General features: G+C 36.4%; 3 protein-coding genes across 3 annotated transcripts; 2 read left to right on the top strand and 1 right to left on the bottom strand.

Annotated features, from left to right (window-relative positions):
• Nucleotides 1-3,065: 3,065 nt before the first annotated feature.
• Nucleotides 3,066-4,371, bottom strand: LOC133693209 (non-specific lipid transfer protein GPI-anchored 15-like). The gene is made up of 3 exons (XM_062114382.1): nucleotides 3,901-4,371; nucleotides 3,683-3,811; nucleotides 3,066-3,421 (listed from the first exon to the last, which is right to left on the bottom strand). Exons 1-3 carry the CDS (start codon nucleotides 4,217-4,219, stop codon nucleotides 3,288-3,290), a joined length of 582 nt encoding a protein of 193 aa, XP_061970366.1. The 5' UTR covers nucleotides 4,220-4,371; the 3' UTR covers nucleotides 3,066-3,287.
• A 6,047-nt stretch (nucleotides 4,372-10,418) lies between these two features.
• LOC133693382 (non-specific lipid transfer protein GPI-anchored 16) lies at nucleotides 10,419-11,585 on the top strand. Its single transcript, XM_062114587.1, has 4 exons — nucleotides 10,419-10,794; nucleotides 10,884-10,910; nucleotides 11,060-11,119; nucleotides 11,255-11,585. Exons 1-4 carry the CDS (start codon nucleotides 10,467-10,469, stop codon nucleotides 11,461-11,463), a joined length of 624 nt encoding a protein of 207 aa, XP_061970571.1. The 5' UTR covers nucleotides 10,419-10,466; the 3' UTR covers nucleotides 11,464-11,585.
• A 3,542-nt stretch (nucleotides 11,586-15,127) lies between these two features.
• LOC133693408 (vicilin Cor a 11.0101-like) lies at nucleotides 15,128-17,587 on the top strand. Its single transcript, XM_062114618.1, has 6 exons — nucleotides 15,128-15,780; nucleotides 15,917-16,092; nucleotides 16,236-16,316; nucleotides 16,419-16,700; nucleotides 16,818-17,133; nucleotides 17,250-17,587. The coding sequence occupies exons 1-6, from the start codon at nucleotides 15,150-15,152 to the stop codon at nucleotides 17,405-17,407; spliced, it is 1,644 nt and encodes a 547-aa protein (XP_061970602.1). The 5' UTR covers nucleotides 15,128-15,149; the 3' UTR covers nucleotides 17,408-17,587.
• The last annotated feature ends 284 nt before the right edge of the window (nucleotides 17,588-17,871 follow it).

Here is a 17,871-nt window from a genome sequence, read left to right as displayed (position 1 = left end):
AACAACCCACCTTCTGCACAGAGACAAATTTATTTTAATAGGTTAAACTCAAGTGTCTCTCTCTGGTTTGTTCAGCTTTGCGTTGCTTTTCATCGCAGAGTCCACACCACATAAATCAAATGCTGATGATGGCGTAAAACTACTCATGCAGAACGCCGGCTATGTAGTATTCATACTTTCTTTTTGTGCAAGGAGGAGTCATCTTGTATGTGTAAATTAATGTTTTTCCATGGTCAATATAGTGTTGTCAAAGGCGATAAAAAGCCTGAAAAACCAAGACAATATCTATAAATTAAAAAAAATTGTAATATTATTTATATCTTTGCAATTCAGATTTTAGTTTGGCCCTCCCAAACTAAAATCTCTAGCTTCATCCCTGGAAACAGGCTAGTTGATGAATAAGCCTAGAGATTTTAGGGTGTAGAATCCATCAGGAAACTCCCAAAAAGAAATACTTTTTCAACAGCGCCGAAATTACCAGTACTAATATTAAATCCTGAAAATTAGACCCTTTGGATCTTTTGCTTAGACATCATGTTGTCCTACATCATTACTGTATGCTTTGATCTCACTCCTTCGAGTCATTCCTAGTTGATCGATTTCAATGGATGGTAAATGGTGAAAGATGATTTCGACTTTCAGCTTGATGCCTATGCACGCTCAGCTTTTAATTTCCTATCTGTTGAACCCTTGTTTATGGTTTAGACAGTCTTCCTATTCATGCCAAATCTATTTACATAAACCTGGATAATTTCTGCAACTTGAATTTCAAATATGCTGTTTATTTTTATTGCAATAACTTGAATATAAATAACTAACAGTAATTTTTTAGAATAAAATTAGAAAGTCAAAACAGCCTATCGTTGTATCTGAAATGCTCCTTCTCTTTTTTAGCAATTCTTAATTCTCTTCTTCTATCCATTTAATGTTTCTATAATTGATGTCACTGTATGTCTATCCATAAATATTAAGCTATGTCTCAACTCTTTTGTAGTTTCTTGATTTCAGATGACAGTCACTGTCAGCATCATTGTTAAACAAAAAAGATATTGATTCGATGGAACCCTAACATAACTGAGTTTTTAATGATTTAGCTGATATGTCCAAATCCAATCTGCCAACACCAATATTGTTTTTTAAGAAAAAGAAAGAAGGAAACAACGCCATTTTAATAAAAACGGCTGAGCGTTAACCCATAAGTTAACTTAATGATCCAGCAACTTGCAACTTTTTCTCGAAGAAGTCCCTGAGCAGGGTCTCACAACTATGCGTGTGAGTTGCTGAAAATTGCATGTTTCATGCTTTCAAATACAAGACAGGAACAGAAGTAGCTTCTCACTCTCGCAAGTTGAAAAAAATGAAACAATATGTGCTGATTCATTCGAATAGATGGGAACTGAGGAAGATCCTACTTGCTCCAATATGGTTTGCATGCAGCTGAAAGCCCACAAAGAAACTCAGAACGAATCCCACCAATCAGTTCTAACCGACGGGAGGGTCCCTGGTGCTGATCAATAAGCATACAAATTGAAGACAATCCAAATGTCAAAACCAATATTCAAGAAACTGGGTTCGTTTCTAGTGACTTGTGAGGCTTTATGTTTGTACAGCTAAAATAACATCCTAACTCATTTTGAAAGACTGATCAAGCTTGAAAAAGTTGTGAATAAATCGCATACATGTAACCTGTGGGTACGAGTGGATGAGACTGTTCAATTTCTTCTGTAAGTATGTTGCAAAAACAGAGGATCAAAATAGCGGCTTGTTCTCATAACCTGTAACATATGATTCTGTCAGTTTGAAATGCGGGTGCCTCGTGTTTTAAATATTTAGGCCAAAATTTTGTATTTAAACTTGGAGGCAAGACAGTCTGATACTCTAAACAAGGTTTCTCTTTTGGATCATAATTTGGTCTGCCAAAGTGCATCCCCTATCATCTGGTCGGCTAGTTTCAAGAAATGTTATCTGCATTTGGAAAGTTTCATAACCACGTTAATGTTCCGATCATTAGGGGTTCGTTTTATTTAAGTTTTCTTCTTTTCTTTTCATTTTTGCTCGCACTGCTGATGATTCTAAATCCGGTCATCTTTCCACTCAATTCTGACTTTGTAAAATTTTATCAATGCAAGTCTGTGAAAATCTCAGTTCTCCACGGCAATCTGCTGGAAGAAGAAGCGATGCAGGCGGAAGCCAAGCAGGATAGCGTCAACACAAAAATCACAAGAAAAGAAAGAAGTTTAATGACCGAAGAGGGTCGATGATGTGAAACCTGAATTTATAGTTTTATTCTCTTCTTAAGAGGTTCATAACACCTTTAAACAAACTAAAAAATCTTATCTTTACTGAAAAACAACTAATAATCTAAAAATATAAAGAAAATAAACAAAAAATATGAATTAAAATATAAAATCTGAAAAAACACAAAAATAATAATAAAATTTATTATAACAAAAGCATAGTACTCAAAATATAATTATTAAAGATCTGATGATCCAGTTAGTATTATAATTCATTTATAGGGAAAATTACTTATACAATTAGTCGTAAAAATTTAAACTCAATCCAATAATTAGATATTTTTTTATTGTAGTTTTAAAAAGCTAATCAGGCATTCTAGTTGCAGATCTTTTTTTAAACCTAAATTTATTTTATTGATTTATTGATTTATAAATATATTTGCTAGGCTATTCATACACTATACTTAGATCAAATTCTCATATAATAACATCATATTATCACCCGAATACTTCCAACCACCCGTATCTACAAACCCCGATTGCATCAAGAAGATACACATGCTTCATCCTCTAGGACTAGAATGGAAGCATAATAAAAATTGGTTTTTTAACTACAATTGGCTGTACATAACTATGTGTAGGATTCTGTAATGTGATGTGAACTTTCCTCGTGATAGCTGAGGAATATTTCCTGGATTGATCATTAAACATAAGAGGTTTGTACTTTCAATAGCAAAGAAAATTAGAAACTGGAATCCAATCTTTCTTTTTTCTTTAGTTCTTCTCCTAACGAAAGAAGAAAAGGAGGGATTGAAGAATTGACAATGGTTTTTGACGTTTTTCCTCGAAGGAACCAATATGGTTTTCATTCTTCATTAAGCAAATCAAACAAATAATACATTCACACTCTACAAGATGCAACAAGAATCATCCTTAACAGTACAGTAAAAAAAATAAAAATAGGATCAGGTAATCGTAATCAATGATACAACAGGCCACAAATCACTCTGGAAAATTCCAAAGTACAATTCCAAAAACGTCTTCTTGGACTCAGAATTTGGTAACAGTTGAACCACACCATGTCACAAAGAGAATGGATAGCACAAAATGAAGGGGTGCTTTGACAATACTTCCGTCAGACGTTCCGGTTGATGATGGGATGGTTTTAGAGCCACTTCCAGTTCCTGTATTTACAATTAAGAGCTAACTTCAGAAACCATTCCTATTAACATTTATAAATAGGAATTGCTTAGTCTGGTGTCTTCATGTATGCACTTTAATTTTAGGTGTCAGTTGTTTGAGTTTTGGTTCAAGCCAAAATTACGTTTTGTTTCATTCATATGATCAAAGATCAAAATTCAATTCCCATTTAATACGTAGATATCAAGTACATTATCCAGCTAAGCTTGAAAGGCTTTTGCACGATTTACATTTCCTGAACATACCTGAAGCTGAAGGAATGTCTGACGCTGATGGAGTAATATCTGGTTCGGGTGTTTGATTAGATGAATCTGCTGGTGAACTGGCTGGTGAGCTTACTGGTGGAATTGCTGAAGCTGTGGGTGCAGTGGCAGCTGTTTTACCATTGCCAAAGTCAAGTCAGTATGAATCTAGCATCCCTTGTTTATAACATTCACCAGAAAGAGTTAAAGATTTGGATTACCTTTGCACTGGTTGATCGATGGAGTTTGCACCTTACAAGCGCCAGGGAGATTCAGAGCAAGAGTCCGGTTTATGTTGATACCTAATGAGGCACCACTATTATTGAGTAGTGAACAAAGGCATAGTGGTGATGTTTGGACAACATTTCCTAGCTGTGAGCAGCATGAAGATGATGGACTTGATGAATTTCCTGTGATGTAGTTCAGGCATGGGGCCAGGCTCATGAGAGTATTAGTGCAGCTTGATTGAGCCATTGCTCCACCACATGTTATGGCCACAAGGACCAGGACTAGACCCGTGCGAATCCCACTTGAAGCCATTGACTGCTGCTGCAAGTTTTTGGATGGCTAGAATGATCTGGTTGTGAAAGTGGAATGTATGATTGGAATTCTGAGTTTTGAAGTTTGAGTGAGAGGGAAAGGAAGGGACTGGATTTATATATGAAAGCTTGTGGAACAGAGACGAGCCTTTTGGTATATTTGGATGACCAACTTTAACTAAATCAAAGGGTTGTTATATAACAAAACAGCCAGCCCTTGGCATAAAGATTACGACAAGTTTTCATTTGTCCACAGCATATATATATTTTAATGTTCTGCTCAACTGTATTATGTCTACCAAAGAATTATCATTAATTAACAATCAATAAGCATATCTTCCCCTTACAGCTATCTCTATGCATGGCTGGATTTCCTATCTTTTCCCTCAGAGTAAAACAAGGTTTCAATTGGGGTGCGTAGGCATTGTTATTTATCTCAAATCCACTTTCCTCCAAGTAATTGCTCTGCTCATGAAAAAGAAGGTAAAGATTTAGGGGAAAATGATTAAGATTTTCTATTTTTTTAGGAATAAATTGAGAGTTTCTAAGAAAAGGGAGCAATTATAAGGGGGAAGGGGCAAAGTTTTTGAGCCAAGGGGAATAGTCCCTCACCACTTCAATAGTTTTCTGATGAGCTTCTTCTGAAAGTCATTACATTGTATGACCTTTTTTGAACATAACCATGCATATTGTCAAGGAAGTACTAAGACCATCAAGTTGGACTTTCCTTTGGACTGAGTTAATGTTACCATATATAATCTTAAAAATATATACAATTTAGATTCTTAATATTAACTATCAAAGATTATCTTATCATAGATAGATGGTGATTTTTAGGGAATGGGGAGACTCCTTGTATAACAAAATAACTTTCTATGTAGACTCGTTGTATAGAAAATAACTTGCAATGTCTAAGAGGTTTTTTTCTGCCAAGTGCAGGGAAGCAGAACACACTGCAAAGTTAATGAATTGATTACCTCTCTTGGTATTCTAGTTTTGACTTGAATATATTGACATGGTATCAGAGCTTCTTCCAAATCCTTGCTTCTCTTTGTCTTGATTTTTCCTTTGGCTTCTGCTTTTGTTGCCTTACTCATCTTGGACTCGTTTTTTTTCATATTATTCCTGGTGAAAATTGTGCAGGCGAGAGAGAAGGAGTGGTTGTTGGATCCTTATTTCCAACTTTGTGTTATTCATGTTTCAGATTAGCTTCTCTGCTGCACTCTTGGCAGCTTCAGATCCTGCTTCTCTACTTCTATTCTTGACAGTTCTTGGTTTCAAAATCTGCAAATCTATCCTACTTCTCTAGTGTTATTCTTGGCAGCTTTAGATCTTCCTTCTTTGGTGGTGTTCTCGGTAGTTTCAGAATCATTCTTTTTCGTTTCAGATATTGCATTTCTAGTGCAACTCTTGGCTGTTTCAGATATTGGTTTTCTGCTGCTATTCTCAGCAGTTTTAGATCAGTCTCTTTGCTGCTATTCTCGGCAGCTATTGGCTTCAAAATATGGTGTGTATCCCTCTTCCATTGCACTGATTCCCTGTCAGTTTCAGTTTCAAAATCTATTTCTTTTCAGCTTTATCATGTCTTCCGATAAGCTAGACTTGTTCCATATCCGTTTTAATGGGAAAAATTGTTCTGCTTGGGAGTTTCAATTTTAATTATTCTTCAAAGGGAAAGAACTGTAGGGGCATATTAATGGGAGTAATCTCGCACCTACAGATGCCAATGCATTGTCTAGATGGGAAATTATGGATGCTCAGGTTATGACCTGGATCCTTAGCTTAATAGAACCTCATCTTGTTTTCAATTTGAGGCCTTATAAAACTGCTGCTACTATGTGGAATTATCTAAATAAGATTTATAATCAGGATAACACAGCTCGACGTTTCCAATTAGAGTATGAGATAGCTAACTTCACGCAAGGAAGTCTCTCTATTGAGGAATACTTTTCCGGTTTTCAGAATCTTTAGGCTAATTATTCAGATATTGTTTATGCTAATGTTCTTGCTGCAGCTCTTTCTGTTATTCAAGCAGTGCACGACACAAGAAAGAAAGATCAATTCCTAATGAAGCTTCGTTCTGATTTTGAAACTGCACGCTCTAATTTGATGAATCATCACCTTATACCATCTTTGAATGCCTGTTTAAATGAACTTCTTCGTGAGGAGTAGTGTATCATAACTTAGGCGGCTATGAAACATAGGGCAAATGTTAGTGCACCTGTTTCTGTGGCTTATACAGCACAGGGAGAAATAAGGGTAGAAATATGCATGTTGTCCAATGCTTTAATTGTAAAGGTTTTGATCATATTGCTCGAGATTTCCCCAAGAAATTCTACAACTACTGTAAGAAACATGGTCATATCATATCTGCTTGTCCCATTCGACCTGAAAGGAAACAAGGAACTGTTTATCATGCCTCAATTGGTGCCTCTGGTTCTACTGCATTGCCTACTGCCTCACATGTTGTTCCTATTCCTATTCCTACAGGCTTAGCAAAACCCGAATACACTCACTCTTGAAGTGGTACAACAAATGATCATTTCTACTATTGGATTCTCAGGTAATCATAAACTTCCTTTTAAGCCATAGTATATGGACTCAGGTGCCTCTAACCACATGACCAATACTATTGTTCCTCTTTCCAATGTCAGAAATTATGATGGAAATCTGAAAATTAATACCGCTGATGGCAGTTCTCTGCCTATTAATGTTGTTGGTGATCTTTCTCCTTCCTTAACTGAATTTTTTTGTCTCCTGACCTCTCCACAAATCTTATTTTTATTGGTCAATTGGTTGATAATAATTGTGATGTTCATTTCTTCCATTATGGTTGTGTTGTACAGGATCAAACGTCAAGGAAGATGATCGTGGAGGGGCCTAAAGTGGGACGACTCTTCCCTCCTCATGTTTCTCATTCCACCAGTATTTCTAGTTTTCCTTTACTTTTCTTTATATGTAATTTTATTGGTTCTGAAAATAAGAGATGGCATAAACGTCTAGGCCATCCAAACTCTGATGTACTTTGCAATTTGATTAATTATGGATTATTGGGAAATAAAACATGTTCTTCTCTTGATCTTTCTTTTGATTGTACATTATGTAAACTTGGTAAAAGTAAAGTTTTACCTTTTCCTCATCATACATTATGTGCCTCTAAATGTTTTGATATTATTCATAATGATGTCTGGGGGATTGCACCTATTGTTTCTCATGCTCATTAAAAATACTTTATTATTTTTATTGATGACTTTAGTCGTTTTACGTGGGTTTACTTCCTCCGAGCTAAGGCTGAAGTTTTTTTTAGTTTTTAAGCGATTTCTTGCTCTTCTTGAACTCAATTTTCTGCCAGCATCAAGGTCTTGCACTCTGATTCTAGCGGTGAATACATGTCTAATGAGTTTCAAGGCTTTCTTCAAAGCAAAGAAATCATCTCTCAGTGTTCTTGTCCTTCAACACCACAACAAAACGGTGTAGCTGAGAGAAAAAATCATCACCTTCTTGATGTAGTAAAAACTTTTTTACTTGAATCATCTCTTCCTCTTTATTTTTGGTGTGAAGCACTTTCTACTTCAGTTCATTTGATTAATTGTTTACATTCTCCTACATTAAATAATGTTTCCCTTTTATTTAAGTTATTTGGTCATTCTCCTTTATATTTTGATCTTCGTACATTTGGTTGTGTTTGTTTTATGCATCTCCCTGCTCATGAACGACATAAACTTATTGCTCAGTCTATTAATTGTGTTTTTTTTTGTTATGCTATCCCTCAAAAGGGTTATGGTTGTTATGATCCTCATGCTTGTCGTATACTTGTTTCTAGGAATGTGATTTTATTTGAAAATCAATATTTTTTTCCATCTTATGTTGAATTGCCATTTGCATCTTTATCTTTTTTGCCTAGTTTTTATGATTCCACAACAATGATGGAAAGGTTCAGACCTGGTTTTGTGTATGAAAGACATTGTCGACATGAGTCTGATTCCACTTCTCTTGTGCCCTCTTCCAATCTTAAGTCGGTGCCTGATCCTGCTCCTATTTCCACCACTCTTCGTCGGTCTACTTGTCTTTCTCGACCTCTTGATTGGTATGGATTTTTCATTCCTGTCTTTCTTGCCATTACTTTATCCACTATTTTCATTCCCTCTTGTTACAAACGGGTTATGAAATATACATGTTGGCAAAATACAATGCAAACAGAACTTCAATTACTTGAGGAGAATCATACTTGGGATATTGTTCCTTGTCCTCCTACAGTCAAACCTATTGGGAGTAAATGGGTCTTTTTTGTAAAACTACATTTTGATGGCTCTTTAAAATGTTACAAAGCTCGCCTCGTAGCTCTAGGTAACAAGCAGGAATATGGGATTGACTATGAGGAAATATTTTCTCCTGTCACCAAAATAACCACGGTTTGAACCATCTTAGCTATTGCCGCTTCACAGTCATAGCAACTGCATCAAATGGATGTGAAGAATGCCTTTCTTCATGGTGATCTCTAGGAAGAGATTTACATGAAGCTCCCCTCTGGTATGACTACTTCTTCTCCTCACAATGTCTGTAAGCTAAGGCGTTCTTTGTATGGGCTCAAACAGACTCCCCAGGCTTGGTTTGAGAAGTTTCGCGGTACAATTCTTTCTTTCAGTTTTACATAAAGTCAGTATGATCCTTTTCTTTTTTTCCACACATCTGCGTCAGGTATAGTCTTTCTCTTGGTTTACGTGGATGATATTATCATTACTGGCATTGATTGTGGTTTGATTACTAAGCTTCAATAGTAATTACATACAACGTTCCATATGAAAGATCTTGGCCAGCTCACATACTTAGAATTAGAAGTTCATCACCGACCCAATGGCATTTTCGTGAATCAACATAAATATATTCAAGATCTTATCACCTTGGCTGGTTTGGAGGATGCTTTTTTTGTTGATACTCCTATAGAAGTAAATGTCAAATACAAAAAAGATAAAGGGGACTTGCTAGATGATCCTACTCTCTATAAGAGTCTAGTTGGAAGTCTTATATACTTGACCACTACTCGACGTGATATATCCTATGACGTCCATCAGGTCAGTCAGTTTATGTCTTCTCCTCGGCATCTCTATTTTGCTGCAATTTGATGCATCATCCACTATCTTTGACGCTCACCTAATCATGGGTTAATCTTCCTTATTGGCTCCTCTTTTCAACTTGTTGTCTATAATGATGCTGATTAGGCTGGGTGTCCCGATGCACGTCGATCTACTACGGGTTGGTGTATGTTTTTAGGTGATGCCTTAATTTCTTGGAAATGTAAGAAACAAGATCGTGATTCTAAATCCTCCACTGAGGCCGAGTATCGTGCCATGTCTACTACTTGTTCTGAAATTGTATTGTTGCGCGGTCTTCTCGAAGAGCTTGGGTTTCTTCAGGTCATCTCTACCCCATTTCATGCTGATAATACTAATGCTATTCAAATTGCCACCAATCATGTTTTCCATTAACGCACCAAATATATTGAGGTTGATTGTCATTCTATTCGCAACACCTTGGAAAATCGGGTGATATCTCTTCCTCACATATTTTCCGATCTCCAAATAGTTGATATCTTCACTAAAGCTATGACTTGACAGCGGTATCAATTTCTTATTGGCAAATTATTGTTGATTGACTTACCGGCATCAATTTAAGAGGGGATGTTACCATATATAATCTTAAAAAAGTATACAATTTAGGACTCTTGACTCCTTGTATAGCAAAATAACTTTCTATGTAGACTTGTTGTATGGAAAATAACTTACAATGTATAAGAGGTTTTCTTCTGCCTAGTGCAAGTGCAGGGAAGCAGAACACACAGCAAAGTTAATGAATTGATTAACTCTCTTGTTATTCTAGTCTTGGCTTGAATATATTGACGGTTGAAACAGAAACAAATGATGCAATCTACCTACGACAGACGTTGGTTTGACTCGTATGAAAATAACAAATTTTAAACTATGACCGGCATGCCTAACATACCTAACTTGAATTCCTGTTCCTTGAGGCCTAAAGACTCAAGGGAATAAATAAAAAGATTGCTTCAACCATGGGAAATTAGTTATAGTTGTTGAACTCCAGAACCCATTTCAAATCTACCTGTTCTTTCCCTCCAATTCTTTTGTCCCTGCCAATCTATAAATGGTTTTTTTCATCTCCGTCCAAGCAACCCAGTTCTTCTCTGTACTCTTTTCTAATCAAAAACATTTGAAGCTCATTCGTAACTGCTCATGGAAGGGCTCAGAGTTTTTAATTTGATTGCAATATTATCAACTCTGCTAGTAATTTCAGTGAATGGGCAAATTAGCACACCATGCACAACCTCGATGATAAGTAGCTTCACCCCGTGCATAAATTTTATAACTGGAAGCACCAACAATGGCTCATCACCAACTGGTAGTTGTTGCAGTTCATTTAAGTCCCTCATGAGCACTGGTATGGACTGTGCTTGTCTATTAATAACAGCCAATGTGCCTCTTCAACTACCGATTAACCGTACTTTAGCAATCACTCTCCCCCGTGCATGTAAAATGAGTGGGGTGCCAATGCTGTGTAAAGGTAGGACTTAAATTATACCTGCTAAGAATCTTTCCAGCTCTGTCAATGTGTGTTAAACTTTCTAATGATGATTGCATTGTGTTTTGCAGCATCTGGGACCCCTCTACCAGCACCAGGTAACTGGAAATCCTTTACAATTCTTAATTACGCTGGAAAAAAGAAGATGATATTTGAAAACTAAAACATAATCTATGTTTATTATTGTGAACCTAATACAAATATTCCTATCTTGGTTAAGAAATTTGTTTCACTGGAACATTGGCAGGTCCCGTCTTGCTAGGGCCAACTCTTCCACCCACAGCCGCTTATCCTTTAAGCCCACAAGGTAAGCTCCGCTCTTACATTTTGAAAAATTTACCTATCAGCGAAGAATAAGCTTGAAAGCTCCTGTACCAGTAAGATAGTACTTATGTCGAGTGTGATGTACCTGACCTACTAATTACCAAGTTGCTTTTTGCAGCTTCCAAAGCAGTAGCACTTGCTCCAGCACCAGAATCTGAAATTACTCTGCCATTAACACCAGCATCCCCGCCAGAGCCAGTAGAAGCTCCCCCAGCAACTGCTGGGATCCGACCAGTGGTATCCCCCTCAGCATCTATGCCATCCTATGTTTCCGCACCATCTTCCTTGCTAATATTTCTAGCAATCATGGTTTTCAAATTCTATTAAGCTACAACCTCTTCATCCCTGTTTGTTTCCGTTTATGTTGGTGTGCGAACTTATTGAATACAGCTCCATGTCATCTTGTCAGGAAAAATAAAGAAGTACTTCACATTTTCTCGTTGCTTTAATTGATGTTATGAACTAGCATTGGATAAACCTTTTCAGAAATCTATGACGTACAGCATTGAAAATTTGAAGTGCAGAAAAACTCTTAAACACATAAACTGACGTGGCTGCCTAAATCATGCTAATATATATAACCATTCCAGAAGTTTAGTTATAACACCAGAGCATACACAAGTAAAAAAAATCTGAAGATTTTGGAGGAAAACCAGAATTAGGAGATAAATGCCTGTACCGAACTCGAACTTTAGGCTATGGCATCACTGTCTGATCGATTCAGCCAGGCATATTCCCTAGCACTGTCTCTATCAACAATATTAATTACGATATTTGGTACCATTTCTACCAAATCGATGGATTCTTGAACTGTGGTAGTAAACATTCATCATTAATGAGAGGCAAAAACAGTATCCATAACCTGATGCTTCCTTGTCAATCTCGTGAAGAGTGACAATATAGTCAAGGCAGGTGAGAGATTGCCTGTCCTTTGGTCTTACCTGCCAGGAGGAGATAGACAGAATTATAATCAGTGACAGAAAACCAGCCATATCAAATGTCTGAAAATGCATACAGGATCATTCCACCAACAAACAAAATTCTGAATTTCGTACTTTCTATTTTTCCAAACCTGTCCTAGGCAGTTTAACTCACCGCATGCAAGTTGCAATGACGCATTGGGCCCGACAACTTCGATAAACCTACTAATTAACGAAGGAAATATAGAAATAATTTATTATTAAAAACACAAAAATAAAAGAGATGCAATAATAGAAGTGAAACATGGTAGAGACCCGTCGTCCGCTCTCGCCACTAGCTTCACCCCATGCAGAGGACGGTGATCTTGCCCTTGTCCTCGTAAAAATGCTGTGAACGGATGACGTTGACAGTCACTACCAGAGCGAATCCATCTCCTACCATTCCTAACACGTATTTCATTGCTATTGCTTCATCTCTCTGTTTTTTATTTTCTTTTCATTTTCCCAGGCACTAAAAGAGAAAAACTAGAGAGGGTGAAGCGGCGACTTTTCTTGTGCGTTAGACAGGAAAGAATCCATGGCGGGAGAGAAGGCAAGCAAGCAGTGCTGTCGACAGGTCCATTTCAGACCCCGGATAACAGCAGATTCAAAACCGATTTATTTAATAAACGAATCAAATTATATCTTATGAATTGGAAATTAAGATTTTGTGATTGTCGGTCCTAATACGGATCTTAACATGTTCGGATCATATTAATTTGGATATCCACTAAATTTATCATTCGTTTTGTTTAAATAAAACGTGTTGATTATATTTAAACCATGCTTAGTTTCGACTATTGCATATATAAGAAAATATATAATATTCAGTACATCTATTTTTTTTTTAAATCAAGAAATCTCATCATTAATAAGAACAGAATCAAATAATCCATATAAAATATTTATATTAAAAATAAAAATTAATTTAAATTAGACAAGAAGTATGACAAAGTTAAAGAAAAAAATACCTACTCTAGGCACTAACTTATTAATATGGGGAAAAAAATATTAATGTTTTACGAATAACATAATTCCGATTGAATCAAAACTTCATACTTGAATTAAAAACCAGTATAATACTAGCAACAACTTATTAATTTTTTTCTTTATATTTATAGGATTTTTCAATAAATTAATTAATTTGAGACTTGAAAAGGGATAGAAAAAAAAAAACGTGCTGCGTAATTGTTTAAAAGAATAGCCATCAATGTAGAGGGAAAAAGACAGAACAAAAGTATAGAATGTTATTTAGTTCATGTTTCTTTGCTGAAAAATGTTTTTCTAGAAAGTATTTTCTTGGTTTTTTTTATGTTTATTTACATCTTGAGAAACTCGAGTTTATTTTTTAGTCAAAGAAAAACATATATTTTAGATGAAAAAAATTAATTTTTTGGTTTAAAAGATTGAGAAACACTTTCTATGAAAATCCCAAAAATATATTTGATTCATCTGGGTTAACCCGTTAAATTCACAACTCGGGTCATGGAATTGTGACAGCCTTATAAAAAAATTTTAAAATAAATTTTGAAGTTCAATTCTCAATTATTCAGAATGAGATTTAAAAAAATCAATTAAAAAAATAAAAAATAAATCAAGTTAACTTGAATTAACCTGTCAAACCCACAACCTGGGTCATGAGTTCAAAATAACCTTATAAAAACAAATAAAAATAAATTATGAAACTCAATTTCCAATAAACTCAATGTTAAGGATGAAATTGAAAAACAAATCAATTAAAAAAAACTAAAAAAACCCCAGTTAATCTAAGTTAATTCGTCAAATTTGGAATTCGGATCATGAGACTAGGATAACCGATAACTCTATATAAAGTAAGTTAAAATAAAATATGTAGCCTAATCATTTATAAACACAATGTTGAATGATAAAATTAAAAAAAAAATATAAAGCAAGTTAAATATATTTTATTAGAAATAATATTAATTTTGATCATACTATTATTGGACCAGATTGAGGTAAATTTATTTCTGATCAATTCAATAAATATGTTGATATACTCGGTTCAAACCATAATTGAGTTGTGAAAATTTTATTCCAAATCTTTTTAATTACATTAAATTAATCCAGTGACAGTCCTACAAACAAGCAAGCAACAAGCAAAATTTCTGTATTGGTCCGATTATAGAAGCCCATTTTAGCTTTTTATTTAGATATGTATTGGCCCATGCAAAATGCCCTTTTTAATTACTGGTTAAGAACCCAGTTGATATAAAGCACACCCTCGTCTTCCTGTTTTGAGAATCGAGAAGGATGGTACTCAAAATAATAACGCCGTTTGATGAAAATTAATATTTTTTTATGTTTTTATTTATTGATATTAAAAATATTTTTAAAAAAAATATTAAAAATTATTTTAATATATTTTAAAATAAAAATATTTTAAAAAATAACTATTACTTTCTTTAAACACACTTTTGTTTTGTTTTTTTGGTATGAGTAGCTAAAATTAGTGATGTTTACATGGAAGTTTGACAGCGCTTACCATTCGATGTTTCTTACAAATCCCAAAATGCCGCAAGGGAATATCTTCTACATGTTTTGTACAAATCCCAGCAGTTTTTCTCTTGTGCATTGTTGTTGCTGCATCAATGCATCTGTCCGAGGCTAGCCCAGTGGATGATCAATACGTAACATGTTTCAATGACTGCGAGGACAAGTGCAAAAGTGAGGGTAATGGTTACTCCTTCTGCGAAATGAAGTGCGACACTGACTGTTTGGCGAACCAGGCACTTGGTAGGTTACATGAATATCTTATGCAAAAAAACAAAAAAAAGCTAAAGCGCAGAGCCCACACAGCTGCCTTGCTTTCTCGCAGCAAGACTTGAAAAATTGTTCTTGTCAGCAATTGCTATACGCGGCGATTGATACTGCGCATGATAGACACGTTACTTTGACACTCGTCTTCATGCATGCTTTTCACTTCCCGTTCTCATCACTTCCTTGCTCCTTCTATCCCCAGCTATATAACATGCAATCCGCAATCTCCATTCCCTGCAGCTTTGATAGCACAATTTTCTGTCTGTAGTGACAAATATGGCTGTGAAAGTGAGGCTTTCTTTAGCAGTTTTAGTCTTCTCTCTTTTGGCTTTGTGCGTTGGAATAGCTAAAGCCAACAAAGACCCGGAACTAAAGGTTTGCGAGCACCAATGCAAAGAGCAACTGGGGTATGATGAGAGAGAGGTTGAGAAGTGCCTGAGAGACTGTACTGAGGAGCACTTCAGACGGAAGGAAGAGCGAGAGCGTGAAACAAGAGGGACAGAAGAAGAAGATGATGATGAATGGAGGAGCTTCACGGTTGATCCTGCAAAAAAGAAGCTGGGGCAGTGCCTAGAGGAATGCCAGAGGCAGGGAGGAGGAGAACAGATGAAATCGTTGTGTCGCCTAACGTGCCAGGAGAAGTATGAGAAAGAACCAGGAAGAGAAGAAGAGGAGAACATGGAAGAAAAGGAGGAAGAGGGGAATCCCTATGTATTTGAAGATAGGCATTTGAAATCTGAAGTTGAGACTGAACACGGAAGAGTTCGTGTTCTTCAAAAATTCACGAAGAAATCAAAGCTTCTCAGAGGACTAGAGAATATCCGGGTGGCAATAATTGAAGCTAATCCTCAAACATTTATAGCTCCAACCCACTTGGATGCTGGGTTTGTTCTGTTTGTTGCTAAGGGTATGCCTGTGGTTTCTCATATAGCTACAATCTATATGCAATTCTCTACTAGTTAACACCTTTTATCACTATTTTTTGTCACAACGGATATTTTTACTAACCAATAGTGTTTCATTATTGATTTGATACATTGTAGGACGAGGGGCTATAACCCTGATCCATGAAGAGGATAAACAGACCTTTAACCTTGAACGTGGAGATGTTTTCAGGGTTCCTGCAGGAACTACTTTTTATATGGTTAGTAAAGATGAAAACGAGAAACTTCGTGTTGCCAAGATCCTTTGGCCGGTTAATCTTCCTGGCAATTTCAAGGTAAATAAGTGCAATATCAAATTTTATCGATTAAGATTTCCAATAACAAAAGACTCACTGATGGTTGCTAACAAGATTGAATCCAGAATCTATTGTTTTCAATGTTCCTATGTCTTATAGATTACGATGGTTTTATGATGCAGGCATTCCATGGAGCAGGTGGTGAAGATGCAGAGTCCTTCTTCAGGGCATTCAGCTGGGAGTTGCTCGAGGCTGCTCTTAAGGTGAGTGCTGATTAGACCTGTAGTTGACTTTTCTCCATTATAATTATGTTTAAGTTGGCTAATCCAGTCTTTCTCTGTCATGCCTGTTTATCAATTGATCAGACTGATAGAGGAAGGTTGGAGAGAATCTTCAAACAACGGCAAGGAGGAATTGTCAAAGCTTCCAAGGAACAGATCCAGGCCTTGGGCCACGGTGAGGAAGGTGGTCATGGCGGTGGTGGCCTGTGGCCTTTCCCAACAGGTGGGTCAAGCGGCCCATTCAATATTTTCGACAAGGGTCCTGTCAAAAGAAACAACTATGGCCAGCTCTTTGAAGCCAAACCTAAAGATAGCGAGCAGCTCAGAGACCTTGACCTTACAGTCTCTTTGGCCAACATCAGTCGAGTATATTTATCCCCTCGTATTCCTAATCAGATTTGCCTCTAATGTGTATTTCTTTTGATATAAAAATGTTATAAATCTATCTAATCCGAATCCTCCTCCATTTCTTTTTGTATACAGGGATCTATGGCTGGACCCTACTACAACTCAAAGGCAACCATGATATCCATTGTTTTGGAAGGTGAGGGATACTTCGAGATGGCATGTCCTCGCGACTCATCTTCTGTTTCAAGCACGGGATACATTGAAAACGAAGGCTCAAGGAGAGGAAAGGGTGGTCAAACTTACCAGAGGACAAGCTCGCGTTTGAGCCGCAGTAGTGTCTTCATTGTCCCTGCCGGTCATCCAGTGGCCACTGTGGCTTCCGAAAATAGCAACCTGGAGGTGCTTTGCTTTGAGGTCTATGCAAAAGGAAACGTAAGATACCCTCTTGCAGGTAATTGAATGCTACGCGCCCCCCAATTAAAAAAAAAAAACAGATGTAAAATGTATGTACGTTGCATGTGTTCTTTCTGCATGTAAGCTTATCCAAGCATGCCTTTGTGTTGCAAGGGAAATGGAACGTTATCGGCGAGATGGACAAGGAAGCGAAAGAGTTGGCCTATGGTGTGCCAGCAAAAGAAGTGGACCAAATTTTTGGAAAACAACAAGAAGAGTTCTTCTTCCCGGGGCCAAGAAGGCAGCTTAGAGAAGGCCGTGCTTATGCATGAGATGGTGGCCGGAGGGGGGGAGGTTTCAGGCGTTTTGGCCTTCTGTTTTTGAAAGAGTTTTGTGGTGTACATGTTGACATGTAAATAAATAATGCTAGTGCTCTGCTGACAAGTGGACTCCCCGCTGTTAAATAAAGTGCTCCCCTCTGTTAAATGAAGTGCTGGTTGGTTTGACCTCTACTTTTGGTAGTGTTGCGAAGTAATTTTTATTTTATAATATATTAAAATAATATTTAAAAAAAATTGAAAAACAAAATTCAAAATTTTAATCATATTGAAAAATTTCTGAACGGTGCTTAACTTCATTAATTGATTGATATATACTGTTAGAGAAAAAAAAAAGGAATTGCTCAATTTTCTAGATCGTATATATGTGTATGGCGGCTAAACAAACACATCTTAAGAAAATTCCTTTCCAGATTATTCTGTGTATTTAGATTTTGGGGAGGAAATTTAAAGAGAAA

This window comes from Populus nigra, chromosome 5 (genome assembly GCF_951802175.1).
Source record: "Populus nigra chromosome 5, ddPopNigr1.1, whole genome shotgun sequence".
Taxonomy (NCBI): domain Eukaryota; kingdom Viridiplantae; phylum Streptophyta; class Magnoliopsida; order Malpighiales; family Salicaceae; genus Populus; species Populus nigra.
The sequence above is the reverse complement of the archived record's forward strand: the minus strand, read 5'-3'. Positions and strand labels throughout refer to the sequence as shown.